The sequence below is a fragment of the Megachile rotundata genome, chromosome 8 (assembly GCF_050947335.1).
Source record: "Megachile rotundata isolate GNS110a chromosome 8, iyMegRotu1, whole genome shotgun sequence".
NCBI classification, from domain to species: Eukaryota; Metazoa; Arthropoda; class Insecta; order Hymenoptera; family Megachilidae; genus Megachile; species Megachile rotundata.
In genome coordinates, this window is record NC_134990.1 from 16,083,190 (window position 1) to 16,102,555 (window position 19,366).

The window sequence follows — 19,366 nt, forward strand, 5'->3', positions numbered from 1 at the left end:
CGAGTGCATGCTACTTTGTGCAACGTCCAAGCTGGGATCTTAGAACTCGATCTCCATGATCTCGTTTCTAGATACAAGTGCAAGTTCGATTTTGAACGAACCCGATCCTCCCCCGAGCAGGCCCAAAGTGCGTGTGTAACAAACGGTACTCTCTCAACGAGTCACCATGGTGCAGACGGTCAAAATATCGTAAAAAGAGTGTGAACGAGCATCGGAGTTGGCTCGCTGTCCAACGAGATTCGTCGAGCGGACAAAGTCAGTGCAACCCGTTGGAAGCGTCGAGTCGAACGATCGTTGAGCAAAATCAAAAGGACGAATGAAAAAACTCGTGGCTGCGAAGCGTAGATGCATACCATGTGAATCGTTCCGCGATTAGGATCCGCCGTAAAATGTGGGGACACCGGCGCGGCACCTGGTGCCCAACCTGGCGCCGAACCGGTCAAAGGTGGCGGCGAACTGACCGGCGTCGATGGGTTGCTGCTGTAACTCGATACTGATTGGTCCGTGGGGTAAATCTGCGTGAAAAAGGGGCAAAGTTAGGAGATGCGTTGGACGAGAAATGCTGTAGTTGTACTTGGAATTTTCCAAAGTGGACTCGGACGAAAAAGAAGATACTTACTCTGGTGCTTACTACAGACGCGAGCGTCTTGCCGAGGTTGTCCCCCGTGGGAGGCGGTTGGTTCGTCGTGGGTGCAGGATTAGGCGCGGAGGGTGCGGTGGTCGGTGCTCCAGGACTATGACTATATTGCAACGATGCCGGGGACGGTGCACCGGTACCACTGTTCGCCGCAACCGCACCACTACCCCGGAATGTCGACATCGGTGGCAATGAGGCCGCACTGGTCACCGCCGAGCCCAGAATCGGTGCCGCTGGTTCTCCGTTCGGCGACATGGCCGAATACGCCTGGAATCATCGAAAAATTAACCCTTCGGTAAAGCTGACCGTTTGCCTTCCCTGCGAGAGAGTTTCACGAAATCTTTGGAAAGAATTTGCAACAGTGTTCAACTTCGACGACAAAGACGTTAAAAGGGAGAAGGATAAAATACGGCGAAAGACGGCAATATTTTCGTTAGGCTGGTTGTACGAGACGCGAAATGCCTTCCGACTGACTGACGACTCGTACGACCTTTTGAATTCGACTCTGCCCGGTTCATTAATGGACCAGAGTCCAGAACGGCTTTGATATCGGATACGTTTTAGTGGCGCGTAGCCCTCGCTCGCACCTACTGAAGCTTGCTCGTAAAACGTCTAATTTTAAAGCATCGTCTCGTCTCGAACACGGCTAAGAGTATTTATCAACAAATTAGAGGGAGAGAGGTAGCACGCGACCGCGGCCCTCGCTCGACTTCACGACCGAGAAACGCCGTTAATTGTTCGTTTTACGAACGGAAGAACGAAGCGATAACTAACACCGAGTGCGCACCTCTTCTCTTCTGTCGCCGGCTTGTTTTTCGACCGGCCAGCCATCGGAAATCTGGAGAAACACCGAGAAGAACACGCGTCCCAACAAAAGGGAGTTTTCTTCGGCGTCGAGGTGGTGGAGGTGGTATAGCTTTCTTGGAAGAGGGGTCATTAAACCACAGGATCGTAAATGTTTAACCTTTCGACCGGAGGGGTCTCGGCTGGTCTCCGAACGCTTCGACGCTGCGTCTTTTGTAGAACATTCACCTCCATTATGCACAATGCGACCAGCCTCTCCCTACTCACGATCTCCTTTTAAGATGCTCCTTTTCTACCGATCTTGGATTCCATTAAATCGGTACTTTGGATGATCGAGAAAGAACCGCGGTTCAGTTTCTCGTGCAATTTTTTTATTTATTCTGTTTTCTCTCGTGTGATCAATTAGGGACGTCGGAATCAATGGGATTCGACAGCTCCGAAAGGGCCGTCGGTTCGCTGACTCGGGGAACGCGAGAAGAGAATTCACCAGGGTGCCGTGAACCGGAGGATTTCGTGGTAACCATGAACGGTGTAAATCAAACGAAGGCTGCACTTGACTAGAAACACGGAGTAGCGCGGGAGGGTCGTTCTATATATAGAAGCCAGTGAGTCATTTGACGTTGCTCCGAGTACACGAAGCACTGTCAACAGTGTCTCTCAACCATCGTGGCTCCGATCCAGAGCACAGGGTTGACCGGCAACCCTCCTATAAATACTAGCGTAAATCTCGTTTCCGAATTAATTGTGATACGGACGTTGCAAGTACGGATAAAGAAACGGGGTTACGAGAAAGGGTTTAATAATCGATTCGACTGGTTGGCCAACGACAGAATATCGAGGGAGGTTTCTCGTGTCTATTACGAAGTTGCCGGAGCATCGGGACCGAAGAAGCATAGTCACGCGTGATTGATCGTCCCACGACCAACGAGGGTGCGCGTACAGACGAAAAAGAGAAAGAAAGCGGGAATAGAGAGGAGTCGCTTACCATGGGGTCGTGGGGTAGGTGCATAGGGTAAGCTGGTTGGGCCAGGTGAGGGGGCGCGTATCCGCTGTAAGGGGGCTGAACGCCGCCACCGCCTCCTGTCCATGGATCACCGGGACCCGTTCCTGTGGCGTTCCCATCTAAAACACACGGAAAAGGATCGATTAGTGTTCAGTATTCGCTTCACCTTCGTGTTCGAGTTCACCCTTTTATGACCGAAAGAGCGTGATCTCGGAATCACGAGAGTTTGAGGATGGAATAGCACGTGGCGTTCAGTGACCATACATTAACAACGTTCTCGCGTTAAAAGACGCACAGGAGTTTCACCTTCGCAGTGTTATTTAGGATCGACCTAAGAACATGTCGTTAAATTCCTCAAATACGATCGAGACTTCGGAGTTGAACCACGTAATTACGTTGTATCGAATAGAAAGTTGGCTGGAGCCAGGCCAGCGATACCATTGATTCGCTCGAGACACCCGGTATGTAGTAAGAGGGCAGTAGACGATGCGAGCTATTATTTCAGTTGAAAACAACAGCAATAAGCCTCTGGGAGCGCTATTTCTTGATACTTTTGTTTGATATAATTCCACGGCCAGAGGTTTCCACGACGAACGAACCGAAACTAAGCCAAACTACTCGTCCGTTTCTACCAACTACCGGCATTCGATGTCTGATAAAACTTTTTCGCCCATCCTACCTCTTCTACCATTTATAAGGTATTCCGCTCGCTTACCGAGTGTCACGAGCCGAGAATGTATTCGAAAAGCTGGCCAACCACTCTCCTTGCCCTCTGATCTTTAATAACAACTTTACCCGAAAAGTTTGCCGATTTTATTGATTTACCGCTCCGGTAATCCATCCGGAAAAACTTTCGGACGCGTTTCCTAGACTTTCCGCTACGATCTCCGCGAAACATTCTTACGAGCATCTTTCTTTCTTCAGAATGTTAATTTAACGCTAATTCCCGGGAAAAAGTACGACGTAGGGAAGCGTTACTGTCATCGATTCGACGGAAGTTAATCGTCAACAATAATTCGAAACGCGTCGAACTTGAGTTTATTCCCTCTATTACTCTCGGGAGTTTCGAAAACATGTAAATTTATCGACGCGGTTTCAAAAGCATCCTGCGCCGCGAACAAAACAGAACATCGCAAATATAGCGAGAGAAGCGAAATAGCATCGCGACGTCGGTTTCGCAAACGCGATTAAATTATATCGGCATAAAATAGGAACACGGCGAGCCACGATATAAACTTTATAGTGCAACGGGAAACGCGTCGACGCGGCTTTTCCGCGCTCATTTTTTCTCCCTCTTTTTTTTTTTTAGGATACGCGAGTGTGTGTCGCGAATTTCAGTGGGCAACTACGATGCGCCGGCGTCGCCGCCGCTCGAACAAATAACGAGAGATTGTTATTGTTTTTACGCGCGACAGGCAGAGCGGCGAATTTTACGAGCAAGCGTTAAACAGTTGAATATTACTGCGATCGTAAAGTCCCTTTTATCGTTCGTTCGAATCGTTACGCGATTTCCACCAGATATAGATGCGCACACGCGGGATCGACGTTCACGAACGTGTTACCAATACGCCGGTTGAGCCTCGTCGTTGATCGTTAGACGGCGATCGATCGATCCATAAGAACTGGCTCGATGTTACTTTTAGTTGCGTCCGGTAACGAGCGGCCTAGATTTTCGACTTACGATACTAGTTTAAAGAGAACACGGTTAATGCTGGTCGAATGCCCGCTCCTTTTTCTTCGTAACCGTTTTTCTTGCTGCCTCCCTCTTTTTTTATTCGATCGTACGCTTTTATACCTACAATTCGTATGTCATTAACGGTTACTACCTGTTCCCTCGATCCTGATTTATTTTTCTCTTTAATTCTTTCGCTACGGAAACACGCCGTAACGAAAGAGTTAATGACCACGGCCGTTTTTCGCGAACAGTTATTATTCTTATGATATCGTTGACTTACCGATATAATAGGGGTCTGCGTAGAGGGTCGCAGCTTTGGGGGAGGTGTATCTAGGGGAGTCCTGGCCGAATTCGTCCGAGCCGTACTGTAACAGAGAAAACATCGATATCGTTAATAGCGAGAAACGTTATAAATCCCGTACGAGATTACGGGAAATGTCTTGGAATGAATCATAAACTATCGACACGCGCGCTTCGCATTTGCATAATGTAAGTTGCAGTAAGGAGGCACCTGTTTTAACCGCAATCTCGATCTCGAAGCGCGGGATAGACGATAAGAAAATACTTAATAATAATCGTCACGCCTCGTTACTCTCCAACACACGCTGTCACGGTTGTTCACGAGTGAACGTCGTGCAGCGAAACGTTACTCGGAACAATTCGAAGGTAAATAGAAAATGGTTCAACGAGTGGTGGCCGTCGTTCTTACCATTTTATAGGTGCCGTAGTCAGCAGGACAGACAAACATATCGGCCAAACACGGAAACCTTGAGAAAGAAGAAAGTCAGATCGCGTCGTGGGATGAGGCGAGTATAGCGGAGCATGAAACCGGCGATCCAACAGAAGGGGTGAACACGGGGGTGGAAAGTGGCACGGAAGGGGAGATTCGCGGTAGCATACCCTCGTTCCAATTTCACCGTGATATATGTTAAAATATTCCACACCGCTTCCCTTATCCTCTCGACGAGAGTCTCTCCCGCCTCTGCTCAGCCGCAAACTTTTGTCCCTGCTCCTCCTCTCCTCTCCTCTCTTCATCGACCCCCTCCCCCTCTCCCCCTCTACTTTGCCACTACCACCTTCCTCCACCTGCTGCCAGCGAGCAACGACGAAAAGTGCCTCGAAACGAGCGGGACACGGCCAAGTTTCGACTAACGCGAGGATTATGGCCAGCAAGCTCGAATTTAACGGCTTCGAGGGACCATGAAAGAATCCCGGCAACTTACGCTTTTCCGAAACTTTCCTAACTTTTCGCCGAATCGGCCTTTGTGTACACGCACGTTTAGTGCTCCTGATTTTTCATCGTGAATCGGCTCGAATCGCCATGCTTGATTCGGGTTAAAGGTAAACGACAAAGAGCCGACACAGACCGGACGAAAGACGACACGAGACTGCGAGCGGGCTGGTCGCGTGTCACCGCGCCGATTGACCGGCCACAGAGTGGGGCCAACGGGAACCAATAGGGGAACGGTGTGACAGCGAGAATTCAAGATACCCTCTGATACGTCTTTCCAGATACCGTGAATCTTGTCTAGCGAATTAAAATAATGTTTTCATTGTAATCAGCGGGAATATTACTCGCTTTATGAAGCTATCACGGGATGGAGAGTTTCGTGAAGAGCAAAATGTCCTAGGCTACAAAGCGAATCGATCTTCGATTCAAATTGGGAGAACGCGCGGTAGAAATGATGGCACGGCACAAAATCTGAGTCCTAAGAACAAAAGATGTTCGAGAGCGTTCACGACGCATCCGTCGAACGAGGGAGGAACGGGACACATAATTGTACGCGATAAAAGCATCGAGTTTATCGTGGCAGCAGTCGATAACGGATGTACAAATACGAACGGCCGAACAGAGGGAGAGAGAGAGAGAGGAACATTTAAAAAGCTGCTACTAATCGCGCGATAAACGCTGCGGCCTCTGGACCTATTAATTTAAATGAATTGCTTTGACATCGATGTGGCTTCGTCGATGCACATACGTTCGTTCTTTCTCTCTCTATCCTTTGTGTAGCTTTGATTTCGCTTCTGAATTTTCGTTCGAGATACTAAATTCGTATAATTAACGGGATGATCCCCACAGAAGAGAGTCGGCAATGGTATCGTAAAAAATACGAAAAATTAATTTTATAATCGAACGTTTCTTTTTGCGAACCGATCGACAGAATCGATAAACGAGCGCGCAAAACCGAATCAAAACGAGAGAGGACACCGCATGGCCAATAATTCACATTTTATTTCGCCGCCATGGGGGTCGAGGTAGGGACACGCAATAATAAAAATGTCCGGTGTCCGGCAAGCCGCCGATCAGAAATCTTAATATGTCCTGGTGGGATGTCTACGGTGGCGAGAGTCAGCGATTTCCAGCCAATATAAATGTCCTACATTGATTTAGTTCTCTCGTACCTCTCGCCTTACGGCCAACGACCAAACGGAGGGAAAAGGAGTGGAAACGTAATGGAAACGTCTCTGTCAGGGAAATTAGCTTCCGAAGGTTTGAAATAGGACAGAAGGGTCGCCTATCGCTACGATCCAGAGAGCTACGCGTGTTACGTGACGCCTCCGGAAAATTGAGCACGTGATGTCCGTCTCACGTTCTCGTACCGGCTGTTTTATCGTGTTTTGTCCTTTCAAAAATTATTCCCTACTTCTTGCGTTACCGTCACTCTTACTCCGTCGACTTTTACATCGTACAACGTTCTTTAATAATCACGGAATAATTTTACCGAGAAAATTCACGAGGTAATTCGTGAAACGTGACGAAGATTACTCGTTTCGAGGGACGAAAGAAAAAAACGATGAGGGAAGAAAATACGGCTAAGAGAAAGGCGAAAAATATTCAAGACGATAATCGATGAACATCTCTTCGAGGTCGGTCTTCGTTATCGACTACACGTGGGCGGAAATGAGTTTAAGAGCAGAGGGGAGGACTGTGAGAGCCGGAGAGTCACCGCTCCGGGTATAATGGATCGTCGATTATCCCCTTATTAATTACTACACCGAAAGAGAGACTATTGCCGATGTCGAGGAGCGAACCAGACGAAACCAGGTGTCTTCTTGGTCCCGTGAGAATTCCTCCGACATCGACTGCACTCTTGTACACGTTTTACTACTTAATTTCTACCTGCATGCAATTATAACCGAGAAAATAATTCCCCTATGCGGAACGACTTTAAAATTTTCGAGCCACTCGTTAAACGAGCATTTATCTCTCCTTATCGTTTTTATAATCTTTTAGAAACTTTGATCAACCCCTAATTGTATCGCGTGTCATAAAAGCAAGATTATTTCCTAAGTCGTTAATCGCGATCGATAGATAATCCGCGCGATAACGTACCGTTTTATCGGTTTAATTAAATTTATTGAAACGTTGGACGAATTTTATGGATTTACTTTCTCCGTGGAAAATCGTACGAGGAGTTACGTCGACGAAATCGTCGTTTCTTTCCATCAGGCCGCGTAACGAACTAATGCACGGCAATTTGTAAAACGACTAGAAACAACGATCTTTCAGCTAAACGACCGCCGTATCACGGGCAAAAATCACATAATTTCTAACGAGCCCCGATGCACGCACCCCTATGAAACTGTTTGCCTTTACGCAAATTACTCGCGTCACGCAGACCTGAAACCTTAGCGCTGTTCTCGATCGTAAACTGTCCCTGAATAATCGTGTATCGAAGCGATAAAAACGAATTTCACGCGCACAAAGCCCAAGAATGTGGGAACGCGAGACGAAGAATCGTTGGAAGCGACAGAACGTCATGGTAATTCCAGTATTTTTCTTTTTCAGAATTTATGTTTCTTCGACTCGTGTAAGACGAGGTCCCGATGGGTTCCCATGGCGGAGGGAACGGTCGGCCATAAAGGAAATACCCGTAGATGGAATAGGCATGTTCTGACACAGGACGACTTCCGGTTGTGTGCCATTTCGAACGACCGCGACGAATAGAAATTGAAACAGCCTTCCTCCTCCTCCTTTACTTCCCTTCTATTCCGTTCGAACATCCTTTAGCATAATTGTAGGAAAGAAAAGGAACGATTAAACCGTTGACGAGACGTTAACCGGACGTTAACGAGACGTTAACGAGACAGAATTCGAACGATCGAACTTTAGTCCCCTTGGCAGTTCGGTATCTGCGTCCGCGGCTTCGATTTCGCGGAATCGGTTTTATCGTATCGTAGAAAGAAACAACGATGCAAACCGTAAAGAGCGGAGGCGGCCAAGGGAGGAGGGGCAAAGTTTTGCAAAACACGAGATACGATGCCACCTAATATTTGAGATTTCATTAGTGGACGTTATTCCATCCGACATCCGATCGTTTGTTTTGCTGACGCGCGGTAACAACGTTCACGAATCGCGTTTCTTATTTTACACCTCCGATACGCGCATCGAACGAGAACAGCTCTCGCGTAATTGCGCCAAAGCTCGCGGTAAAATTGCGAGCGCGTACGCGGTGGCGGATGACTAAACTTGGCTTCCAAGTAAATTTCCCCGAGTCCGTGGTTAAACAAAGAAGCCGTGTCGACGGTGATACGGTAGTGCAAACACGAGTCTGGAGACCTGGAATTCATCGCGATGAGTAAATCTTGGTGGTGGTGGCGAAAGAGAGAGAGAGAAAGTCGGGGGGAACAGGAGGATCGAAAGCTTCTCGTTTTAATTGGCACCCCTCTCCCCCCTAATTGGTAATTATCAGGCGTACCCACTCGTGGAAACCTGACGTAAGAGGCTTAAGGCCGTTTACACGGGATGGAGGATCCGGTGGCAACGGTACCAATACAACCGTCTGCGTAAGGTGTACGTCGGTTTACAACGTTCAAACACACAGCGCAGGTGTGCATATGTAATTCCGAATGAGTGCCTCGGCTAGCAGACCAGCACGTGAAAAGAGACTAGAGATCCACCGCGTCTACATTATTTATTAGGCGTACCGTCATCGCGTATATAGCGAGAGCCAAGACAAACGGCTGCATAATCAACAATTAGTCGGCTGATACGAACTACGTGATCGGTTTTTAACGAGGAACGCGTTCAAGCCTCCATTAACACGCGTCTTCTCGCTTCGTGCTCCCACCAGCGCTGAAAAACCGACGATTTCGTCACGATACAGTTCGAATTTTTCCAAATTACGAGGCTATTCGGTTAGGCTATTCCGAGGACTGATCCTGAGGTACCTGTTTCGGAGCTTACGATCGCGCCAAGTTCGATCGATCGAGTTCGAGCAGAAACTATTTATATCGAAATACAAGGCTCGCTGTACTAAATCCGCCAAAATGATAGGAAATCTCGATCGCGTTACGTCAGGGTGCGTAACGAGCTTCTACTTTATAGACTAGCCGGAATACAGTGGAGTAGGAAACGCGTAATCTATGGTAGACCGTAGGCAACGGTGTCTACGGAGAATGTAGGTTAGAACGCGACAGACGGTTCAGCTAGCTCGAAGCGATGGAAATTTCGTTCGGATGCTAAATCAGTGGCTCGCTTGGCACGAAAACACGATATCCACCATCGCGCGACTCGTGTTCCGGTCGAATCAATTTCGCAGTAAATCTCCTGACACGAACTTAAAAACGGCCCGCGGTTTTTCCCCCTCGCTAATAAAAACAAGTAGCGAGACGTAAACGCGAGAGAGTTTCTTTCTCGGGTTCCAGCATTGACTCACTGGATCAGAATGCGAGCGAGACCCGTGCGAAGTCAGCGTTCCCGCAAAAGCGAGGACACCTACTCTCGATCGAGCCGAGATTCGACTCACCCGGTAGAATCGAAATTGAACGCGGTGGTTTCTCTTCTCGAAGGGTCGACTCATTCTTCGAGAATGTGATTTAAGTCTGCATAAAAGACGACGACCGAGCAGAATTACAAGAGGCATGCAGTTCCGCTCGTCGATATACGCCGAAGAACTTTCCTCTCTTGTCACCGCGCGCGGAATACCGAACGATCGCTTATCGTGTTCTAGCTCGAACCGGGAGCCGTTCTTTTCACGAATCTCGAAGCGTTTCCCTCGAAAATAAAGCGATTTCTTCCAGACACGACTCTTCTTGACCACCTTCCTTCCATTTTCTACCTTGTAACCCTAATACTCTTCCACACACCTTTTTACCTCCATCCAAGAATCGACAATTCACGAGCTATTCACGAGAGGCTCTCGGTTTAGCTGCATAGAGCATAGTTCGACGATATTTGTTCGCGTTTAACGCGCAATTAAGCTTCGTTCGTTCCGAGCAAGAAATCGCGGTTGGATGAAGGCAATTCTCGCGACACAAGGATCATTGGGCGCAAACACACTGCCACGTTACGTCGTAAGAAGATACTTTTCTGTCATTTCGAGCGGACAGAGAACACGGGTAGCCTACATTTTTCACCGAAGTAGCGCGTTTTTCCACGCTGCTTCGCGGAAAAAGGTTTCGTAATTGTAACCGCGGTAACGAAGCGTTCGTATTTATTCGAACGAAGCATCCAGCTTTTAACTTTTTCGCGAACGATTGTTGACAGCTATTTACTATTGCGAATTGTAGCAAAAGATTTCCTATAACAGTTACATATACTCTAATGAAAATTCTTGTAAAAACGTTAAATACTCCAATTGCAAATTCGACCGTGAAAATCTCGAAATGGACTGATAGGAAGAAACGATTTAACGAGATATTAAAGTTTCCATTTGGAACAGCGCAAACAGAAGATAGAAAGGCAAGAGACAGGCAAGACTGTATCCGTGTGGGACGTGCACCACACCCGATCCGGAATATTTTATTCTTTTTTCTCTTCGTCTCGAAGTTATTACCGCAATCGTCGAGTGTCGAGACTCGTTTCAACCCTCGCGTGATTAGCCGAACACTCAACGACACTCGAACTTTAACTTCGGTTATTTTTACGCCGTACCTTTCAAACACCCGTAATTATACGGTCGACGCGTTTCAGAAGCCTCTAATTTTTTCCCAGAATCCGTTCACGACGCAGTCTTAACGTTCGTGGAATCAGCGACCAATAAATCCGTCGTTATTTTCCGATTCGATTTACGGGAAAAATCGAGACGAAGAAAACAATCTGACTATAAATCTGCTTGGCGGCGGGACAAGAAGCAGAAGAATCAAAGGCATCTCTAACGACCCGGTCAACTAATTAATATAATTGTCCACGAACGGTTTCTTGTTTACTTTCTTCGAGAGATACACTTTTAAAAGTCTCGATGGCTAATTCCGACAGATCACTTGAATACCGTGATTCAAGAATTAAATTCCATCGAGCTTTTTTTTTCGAACGGTAGTAAACGATACCACCTCCCTGTGCACGCGTGTGCTTTTCGTATGCAACTGTGACTGCTGCCTAATACGTGCCACCGCGGCACATACTAATTAGCTGTGCGAGCGAAACGCGTCGTGAATACGACTCCACGTGGAGGGACAAACATTAGATACGAGCCGCACCACTTGAGGTTAGGTCGAGGCTAAAGCTTCGATTCGAGAGCCACTTCCTGCTACGAATCGCTGCTGAATTGTTTTATAATCGATCCATAGTTATATACAAATAATAGACTAAAAATATTGCTCCGTTCCAACGAGGATTCTATGCTCGTCAATCCTCAAGGTTGTTCGATATAATAAAACAGTGGAGGGTGTTTTTAAAGATAATTCGTGATCGAAAAATTTCAATTCGAATTGTCGAAAGCAGGCGCAGCATGTTGGACGAGCTAAATTAACCGAGCCTGAAAGATTCCGAAATCGAAGAAGCGTCTATTAGGGTAGCCGGACGTTACAGTTGTCTGCAAATAAACGAGGGGCAAGTGCAGAGTAGAAACGTGGTATGCGCAGCGTGCAATAAAAGCTTGGAGTCGGCGCAAAGTCACGTACAGGTACTAAACCGGTCCCTATACACAGTCTGGAACTAATCGACCGATCTTGGTCTCCACGAGGCTTTCCTACGAACCGTAAAACTGTCATATCTGTCTGAACGCGAATACGAAATTCGCACGAGTTTACGACACGTGTACAGAAAGCGCAAACAATGCGAATCAAAGCTGAGGATTGCGGAAATCCTGCTGCTTAACCCTTCGTTCGACTCTCGTAGAAGAAATCGAGTAGGATTTTACCCCGCTCTCCTGTCCTCCGTACTGATTCCAGTATCCAGGGGATGGTGCCGACGAAACGATCGGCTGTAACATCGAACCGGCCGAGCTGCTCGGGCTGGACACTCGAAATCGATCCACGGTTACGTTCTGCAATTGTCCCATCGACTGCGACTGATTCGGACTGTCGCGAAGCTGAACGTTACACGTCAACGCGGAACCGTCCGAGGTTAACTGAGAGCGATTACAAACGACCAGCTGCAAAGGACTCGATCCGTTGGTCCCCGGAGCAACGTGTCTTCCGGGTCCGATTTGCATCTGTCGCGTCTTCTGCACGCTCGCGATTTGAGAGTACCTAGCCTTCGAGTGTTCACACGCGTGGATGGACTTTGTCTCGATGCCGAAGTCGCTCAGCTTGAAGTTCTGTTGATTCATCTTAAAGTCCGCGTTGTTCTTGAAACTTCGGTCCATGTCCGCTGCCGTTTCGCCAGTCGAGTATTCCACGAAATCGGGTCAACGGGATGATCTGCTCTGTATCAAGTCCGCGATTCGTGCATCTTCGATCTTAAGAACGTAAGTTGCAGCTCGCCCGGAAACGATGGTCGCATCCTGGTCGTTGATCGCCTCCGATATGATCGGAGGAGCGAGCTTGACGGTCGAACGATCGTTCGTCGCCTTGACACGAATTCGACATCGCTGATCCTCCTCGGTGAATTCGATCCTTCAGCGAGAGTGAGGTCAGCGAAATGCTCGAACAATATCGGGAACTACTAGATTTTTCTTTTTCTCTTCGCCACGAATCTACCTCGTTACGCGGTTAAACTCGTAACGACGTTCATTAATCAGCAGAGTCCCCGAAACCGCGCGTCTTTTCGGACTCCTCTAATTCAAATTCTTCGAATCGTCGGAGTCTTTCGTCGAAGAGGAGCGAGATTACGCTCCGGGCCAACAGACTATTTTTGAACAATGCGTCCGCGCACTGCCGCGTTTCTCGCTTTTCCCGCACGAGACTTTCACGCGTGTTTAAAAAACACTCGCTGCCTTCGATCTTTCCGGTCGCTGTTTTTACCGAAATCGAAACGATCGTACGAGTTGGACGCGTGGAGGAAAACAATCGCGGATTGCGCGACGCGACTAGCTGCTGGTCAGCCAGTGGAGAGACGACTGGGTCTGTTACTCGTAAGCTATACGGAGAGGCTGGGGTCCAGCATAACCCCTCCACGATTGCGAACGCGTTTCTAGACGCGGCCCTCTCTCGTGCTCCTCGCTTCTACGCTCTACTCGTCGTCCCGTTTCCTCGCGTCCGTTGCACCGCTACGCTGACCACGCCGCTCGCGGTTTCTCGAACTTCGCGGAACGTCGATCGCGCGCTTTTCTCCGCGATCGTCGAAAAATCCGCCGATCGAACTTTGGACCCGCGACTCGAACGGAGCGGTCGATCACTACTCCAATTTCATATTCCACGCGTTACCGTACACTCTTCTCGCGTTCGAGTAATCGTCGCGATAGTATCTTTTTTTCTCGAAGAACGCGCGACTCGGCTTCCTAGAAGTCAGCGAACGCAGCGAGTGGGTGGTCGCGCGAGTATCACCAAAGCGTTTCTCTCTCGTTCCGTCCCCGTCTTGTTCTTTTCTTAACAGCCGAGAGATCAACCTAACAGACGTTTCAGTTTGTCTCGGGGAGAGAAAAGGGACTTCTGCCGCTCCCACGGCGAGATTTATTCCGAGTACGCGCTGGGCATCGTCAAAAAGAGAAATGTATATTGATTCATGGAGGCGGGCGTTGTTTTGCCGCGACTATCTGTAACCCTCTCCGACTCCGCGTATTAATCGCCGTATCTTAATCGTGCGTTTCTTCCCTTTTTCTTCTTTTTTCGCCGGAGGTCAGTTACCTCGAATCTCTGCCCCGATTCGAAAGCGGAACCGTTCGATCGTTTTGCTAGAAACGTCCGCGAATCGCATCGAAACGTTTCCGTTAACGAAACGTTATTAGGCGAACAGCCCGTTCGAGAGGTCTCGCGTGCATCGTTGCAACGAGATGCAACGCTGTGCACGGCTACCAGAAATAGTTCATCCACGAAGCAGAGGGAGCTTTGGTGACGGGCGAGAGAGGAAGGAGAAAGAGAGGAACGAGAGAAAATACGAGCGGGAGTAACGAGTTACGACGGAAAACGGTGGATTATGTGTGTTTAACCCCCCCACTTCCGAAAGGCACGGAGTTATGTTTGAGCACGAAAAGTAAACTTCGACTTGGTGGCGACGCGAGGCGCTTTTGTGAGGATTAGGAGGAGGCCGCCACTGGTGAATCGGCTCCTTTGTCCCAACTTCCGTGCGCCGGCCAATCGATTCTTCCCAGTCAGAAACCACCGCCTTAACCTTCTTCCGTGAAACAATACCGAATGCAGAAAAATCGGGACGCGAATAAAAATGTTTGCGCGCTTTATCTCGTTGCGAGATTGCTCAACTTCGAATCGATAGAAAATGACAAAGCTTATCGTTCGGTGATTAAGCAACGAGTCTGACGAGGCTTCGAAAATCGTGCGACGCGTTCGAGATTAGTCAGATTTAAATATATTACTACAGCCCGTTTAACGAGCGCCGTTCAATTATAAATTCATCGAATCGCGATGAAAAATAAAGTTCAGCCCTCTCACGGCGACAAGCGGAGTACAGCTTCCGAGGAGTTAAACTCGAGGAAAAACTAGCTTGGCGGACGTGCAACAGGTAGGAAAGCGAATGCACAGGGCAGTGCAAGTCCAAGCAGGCCGTCGAATATCGACGAAACGGAGGCCGGTCGAGGTGCGTCTCGAGCCGAAAATATCGACGCGTATCGACCTTCTGCGGCTAAAATCGTCGCTCCGTTTTCTTTTTATTTTTTCCACGGCCGCGAAGAATATTTTGTCATTCTCGTACGAAGCTCCGCCCAAAACGTCCACAAGTTTTCCAATCGCGCTAACCTTGGTCCACGCAACTGTACAAACAGAATATCAATGCTCGGTAACGACGCGTCGTTCTTTTAGAAAGAGAACGACGACTCGAAAAACAGAAGATAACAAGGATTAATTGTTTCGTCAAGATATAAATTGGCGATCGAGCGAGTAGCAGATTTCGTGCGAAAAACGATACACCGTGGCGCGGCGCAGCGACGAGAAGGCGAATCGGCATGCGTAATCGAGCAGCCAACGCGCTCCAGAATCGACTCGCGGTTGCTCAACGAAACTAGTACCGTACCACGGGCCGCGAGCTGCCTAATCGTACACCTTCACCTAGATATCCGTCGATGTTTGCGCGACAACGTACCCTTTCGAATCGCGAGAGCGCGATAGTTAGCGAGCTAAGCGCGCTTAACTTTATCATCGAGCCATGGTATCGAGACGTTTCGCGACGCTCAGCATCGTGCCGAGGATTCTTGCGGATCCAAGTCAGCGTTACCCTCCGATCTCGCGAAGAAGTCGATCGGAACGTCGTTTGCGAAACTTAACTTCGAAAGTTTTCAATCGTTCGAAAGGTTCACCGACATTCTCGAGAAAGAAACGATAGGGGAAAAGTGTAAGAAAACGGAAGACGAAGAAGGGCGTGTCGAGTCGATGCTTTCTACCGGTACTGTACCGGTTTTAAAGGACTCTGGAGGAGTATAAGAGAAACGCGAGAGGAACGAGCGACACGGAGCGCGCACACGCGTGCAGCACAGGTACGATTCGCGTATCTGAAAGGTGGGCGACAAGGACAGTAGCCGAGAGAGACGATCGAGCTACGCTACGTTCGGAATAGACGATAGAGAAAGAAGGAAGGAGACAGAGGCGAGAGCTGAACGGATGCGAGGAACACGACCGAACGAGAAGAGAGGTGGACTAGCCACTGAAGAGTAAACTGGCCAGACTGCCTGCCGCCGTCGACAACGTAACACCGTTCTTCAGCCAGAGACAGCACTTGGTAGGGGAACGAGCAATCGGAGAAACAGCCAGCCACTGGATGTAAAATAATATTCGACGAGAAAACGAGAGCGTACCGTTGCGTCTAACGAGTGTTCGACGCTGATCCTGCAACGCAATCCTATTAATTCAATTATGCTCCAAGTTTTGAGAACCTATCGTGCGATCTCGGAGCTTTGCGTGATAGGGTGAGAAACTTTCAAATCATTCTATTAACCCCTTCCCGTGCCATTTATTTATCAGTTGTGTCAGTCAAGACTAACTATTTAGGGCTATAAAACGAACAAAGAAAATGAAAATGATGTGAGTATCTTATATTCAGGGGTCCTTGACAATGCAACTTATAGTTGAACCTAAATTTCAAGTTGAAAAGTATTCAAAATTTGAGCAAGGTTTGTCACATTTGAGCTGTATGTGCGTCTCGAGTGAGACTCGTCAAAGTAACTTGAAAGATGTGATGGGTTTACCATACACATGGAGGTTCTATTTTGTCGATAAATAACGTTGGAAAAGTTTCTCGAAAGAGAAAGAAGATTACTCGTAATTTTGGATCCGAGGAGCTGAATCGATTAACGGGACTCTCCGGTTCGTTCACCGAAAGAATTAATCAGCGAACAGTAAATTGGCCCCAGACTGCCTGTCGCCTTTGGGATCGTGGTACACGTGCCAATAAAACTGGCTAGAGGAACGGGCGCGACTAAAACGATCCTACTGACGTGGACACTTTCCTGACCTTAATCGACAAAATTAGAGATCTATCGGTATCGAAGGCGCCACTGAAAAGTCTGTACGTCCAAACGAATTGTAAATTATCAACGCGAAGATGCGATTTTTGGATCGGACTACTCTAACGGCCCTGAATTCGCCAATCTCGCGTGACACTCGGAATGAAGAGATTTCGGTGGTAGATAGAAGGTTCGTTCAATTAGAAGTTCGGTTGCGCGATCTCCACCGGTGTACCGTTAACTCGTTCGCCGTGATTCGACTATCGGTAGCTCCTTGAATTCTAAGCGATCGAAAAGAATGTCGTGGCTTAGAAAATCAAAGAACCCCGTAAATGGTTTCGCGATCAAAGAGAATTCGGTTGAATGTTTCTGACCTATCGACAAGTACGAATATCACACCGAGTCGTAAGATATAAAAGTTGGATTTACGACTCGTCCGATTACCGCGCAAGATTTATAGGTCGTCCCATGAGGCGCGGTCAAAGATTAATGATCGTACTAGGTAAACGCATAAAATGATTGCATATTACACGGCAGCTGAATAAAGAAACTGCATAAGCTCGAATGACAAACATTTCCGCGGGGAAGGTGGAAAATATCACGGCATAACGAGCTAGGTAGGCGCGGTGCTAGAAAGTTGAATGAATTAAGCACGCCTGTTTATGATTGTTAGCAACTACCCACGTGCTTCCCTCGCTTACTTCGATTCTACGCAAGCTTCTTCTTTGGCCCTCGTTACCTTCTCGACCTTTCTTTTTCCCGATGCAATCTTCTCTTTGTTCGACCCTCGACCGATACGACTCTCGAACGCGCGAACACTCTGTATCGATTCGGTCGTGCAACGAACATAACGCGGATCACCTCGTCACCGAAGGGTGGATCCCGTGTATCGATTCGCTGAAGGGTCGAACAAAGGAACGGAAGAAACTTAACGAGTGAAACGATTCTGCGAAATCCGTGGACCCAGAGAAACCGCTCGATCACTTACCTGAAACAAAAGCAACAAATTTTCATTAGCTACAACTCGATGACAAGATCGAGGGGACGTAGGACAAGCTAATTACTCGCGACGCTCAAGGTAACCGGAAGTAACGGGCGAGCGATTTTTATGGAGAGTCCTCGAGCATCGTTTATCGCTCTTCTCTAGGAAGGAGACTCGAGAGGCGAAAGAACGAAGGACGAGTTCCCGAACAAATAGCGCGAGTCATTTACTCTCGGACGGTCACTTTTTCCTAAACGAGTACTCGAGGTTACTAATCGCGATAGAATTATAGTTTTCTTATGGAGTACGTTTCCATTCGGAAGTCTTGAGAATTCTACCTCCTCGATAAAATAATGAAAGAGGGTGTGCGAGTGTTGAGAGCGATGTATTGAGCAATTACCGAAGCTGTCCCATTTCGTTGGGAAACAGAGAGAACAATCGATTTTGATCCACCATGTAAAGATCGCCCGAGGAGGTGGTCCTTAAGATTCGACGAGGGTGGCAGTTTCGAGCGGAAGTCGCGGTTGATTTTCGATCGAGCGAACGATACGCGCGGTTAATCTAAAGCCACGTTCGCGGAACGCTTCCGCGATTCTCGGACACAGTCACCGGAAGTCCCCCACGCATCGGGTGACGCACGAGTTCGATAACGGAGTAAAAAGGGAGAAAAATAGCGTGGAGTAAAGAGAGAAACGTAGAGGAGAATGGAGTTTGGGAGGAGGAGGAGTTTGTGATAACGAAGAGAGAACGTCGATTCAACGACACTCGTAAAGCCGGACATTTAACGATGGCGATTTAACTGTCGCAGCGTGGCGCGCGTACAATGTGCTCTCTCTGGCCGACCTGTACAATAATAATTATGGTCCTGGCTACGATTGTTTATGGAGGCGGCAGTTAAATTACCGCCGGTTGACGTTACACGGGCATTTCGGTGGCTGCTTTCCCTCGTCGCGTTGTAATTGTTATTTAACAGTGGTTTGTACCATCATCGTCGAGAGAACGATAAATTTCCAGGTCTGGCCAAACGAAGATTAACCATTGCGCGATACGCGTTTTCATCAAAGGCTCGTTAAACTGCAATTAAAAGCATAGCGCTTCGCTTCGCGTTTTCCGAAAGCTTCTCTCGTCGATCGATCCGCGAGGTATCTCCCGATTTCCATCGACGTTTTTTGCCTAGTCGGACTTCCAGCGACGAAGATCGTTGGGAACGCGAGCTAGCCTTTCCGTGAAATTTTGTGTGCAGTTATACGACACCCTTGCTGACGGCTGACATCATTCTTCGCGAACTGCACACCTCCGACACGTGATTTTTTCGTGTCGCCAAGCGTACGCCTAACGATCGCTACGTGGGAGGAACGATAGCGTTCGAAATATCAGACGGAAAGGCCATCTCGCGAACGATAATGCTTCCATTTCCCTTGTCACTGCCTAATTAGCAACGACGAAACTGTTCCGATTAATTTTTCGGCTCGGAAATTTCGAAAATTTATAACTTTCGAGATCGTATCGTTCCAGGTGATCGCGAGACTTCGACGACAGAGATATCAAT

At 48.1% G+C, this 19,366-nt stretch overlaps 1 protein-coding gene across 15 annotated transcripts in view; it reads right to left on the bottom strand.

Moving 5' to 3' along the window:
- Positions 1–19,366, bottom strand: part of LOC100877694 (protein daughterless) — a 78,855-nt gene that overhangs the window by 7,718 nt on the left and 51,771 nt on the right. For 14 of the 15 annotated variants that reach the window (XM_076534955.1, XM_076534962.1, XM_076534961.1 and 11 more), the window contains 4 exons: positions 4,400–4,484; positions 2,427–2,563; positions 620–904; positions 354–515 (listed from right to left, as the gene is read on the bottom strand). In XM_076534955.1, the coding sequence (XP_076391070.1) occupies positions 354–515; positions 620–904; positions 2,427–2,563; positions 4,400–4,484 (669 nt within the window). Of the gene's footprint in view, positions 1–353; positions 516–619; positions 905–2,426; positions 2,564–4,399; positions 4,485–12,203; positions 13,353–19,366 lie in introns of those variants that run through there. The other variant, XM_012284160.2, reaches the window with a different exon arrangement.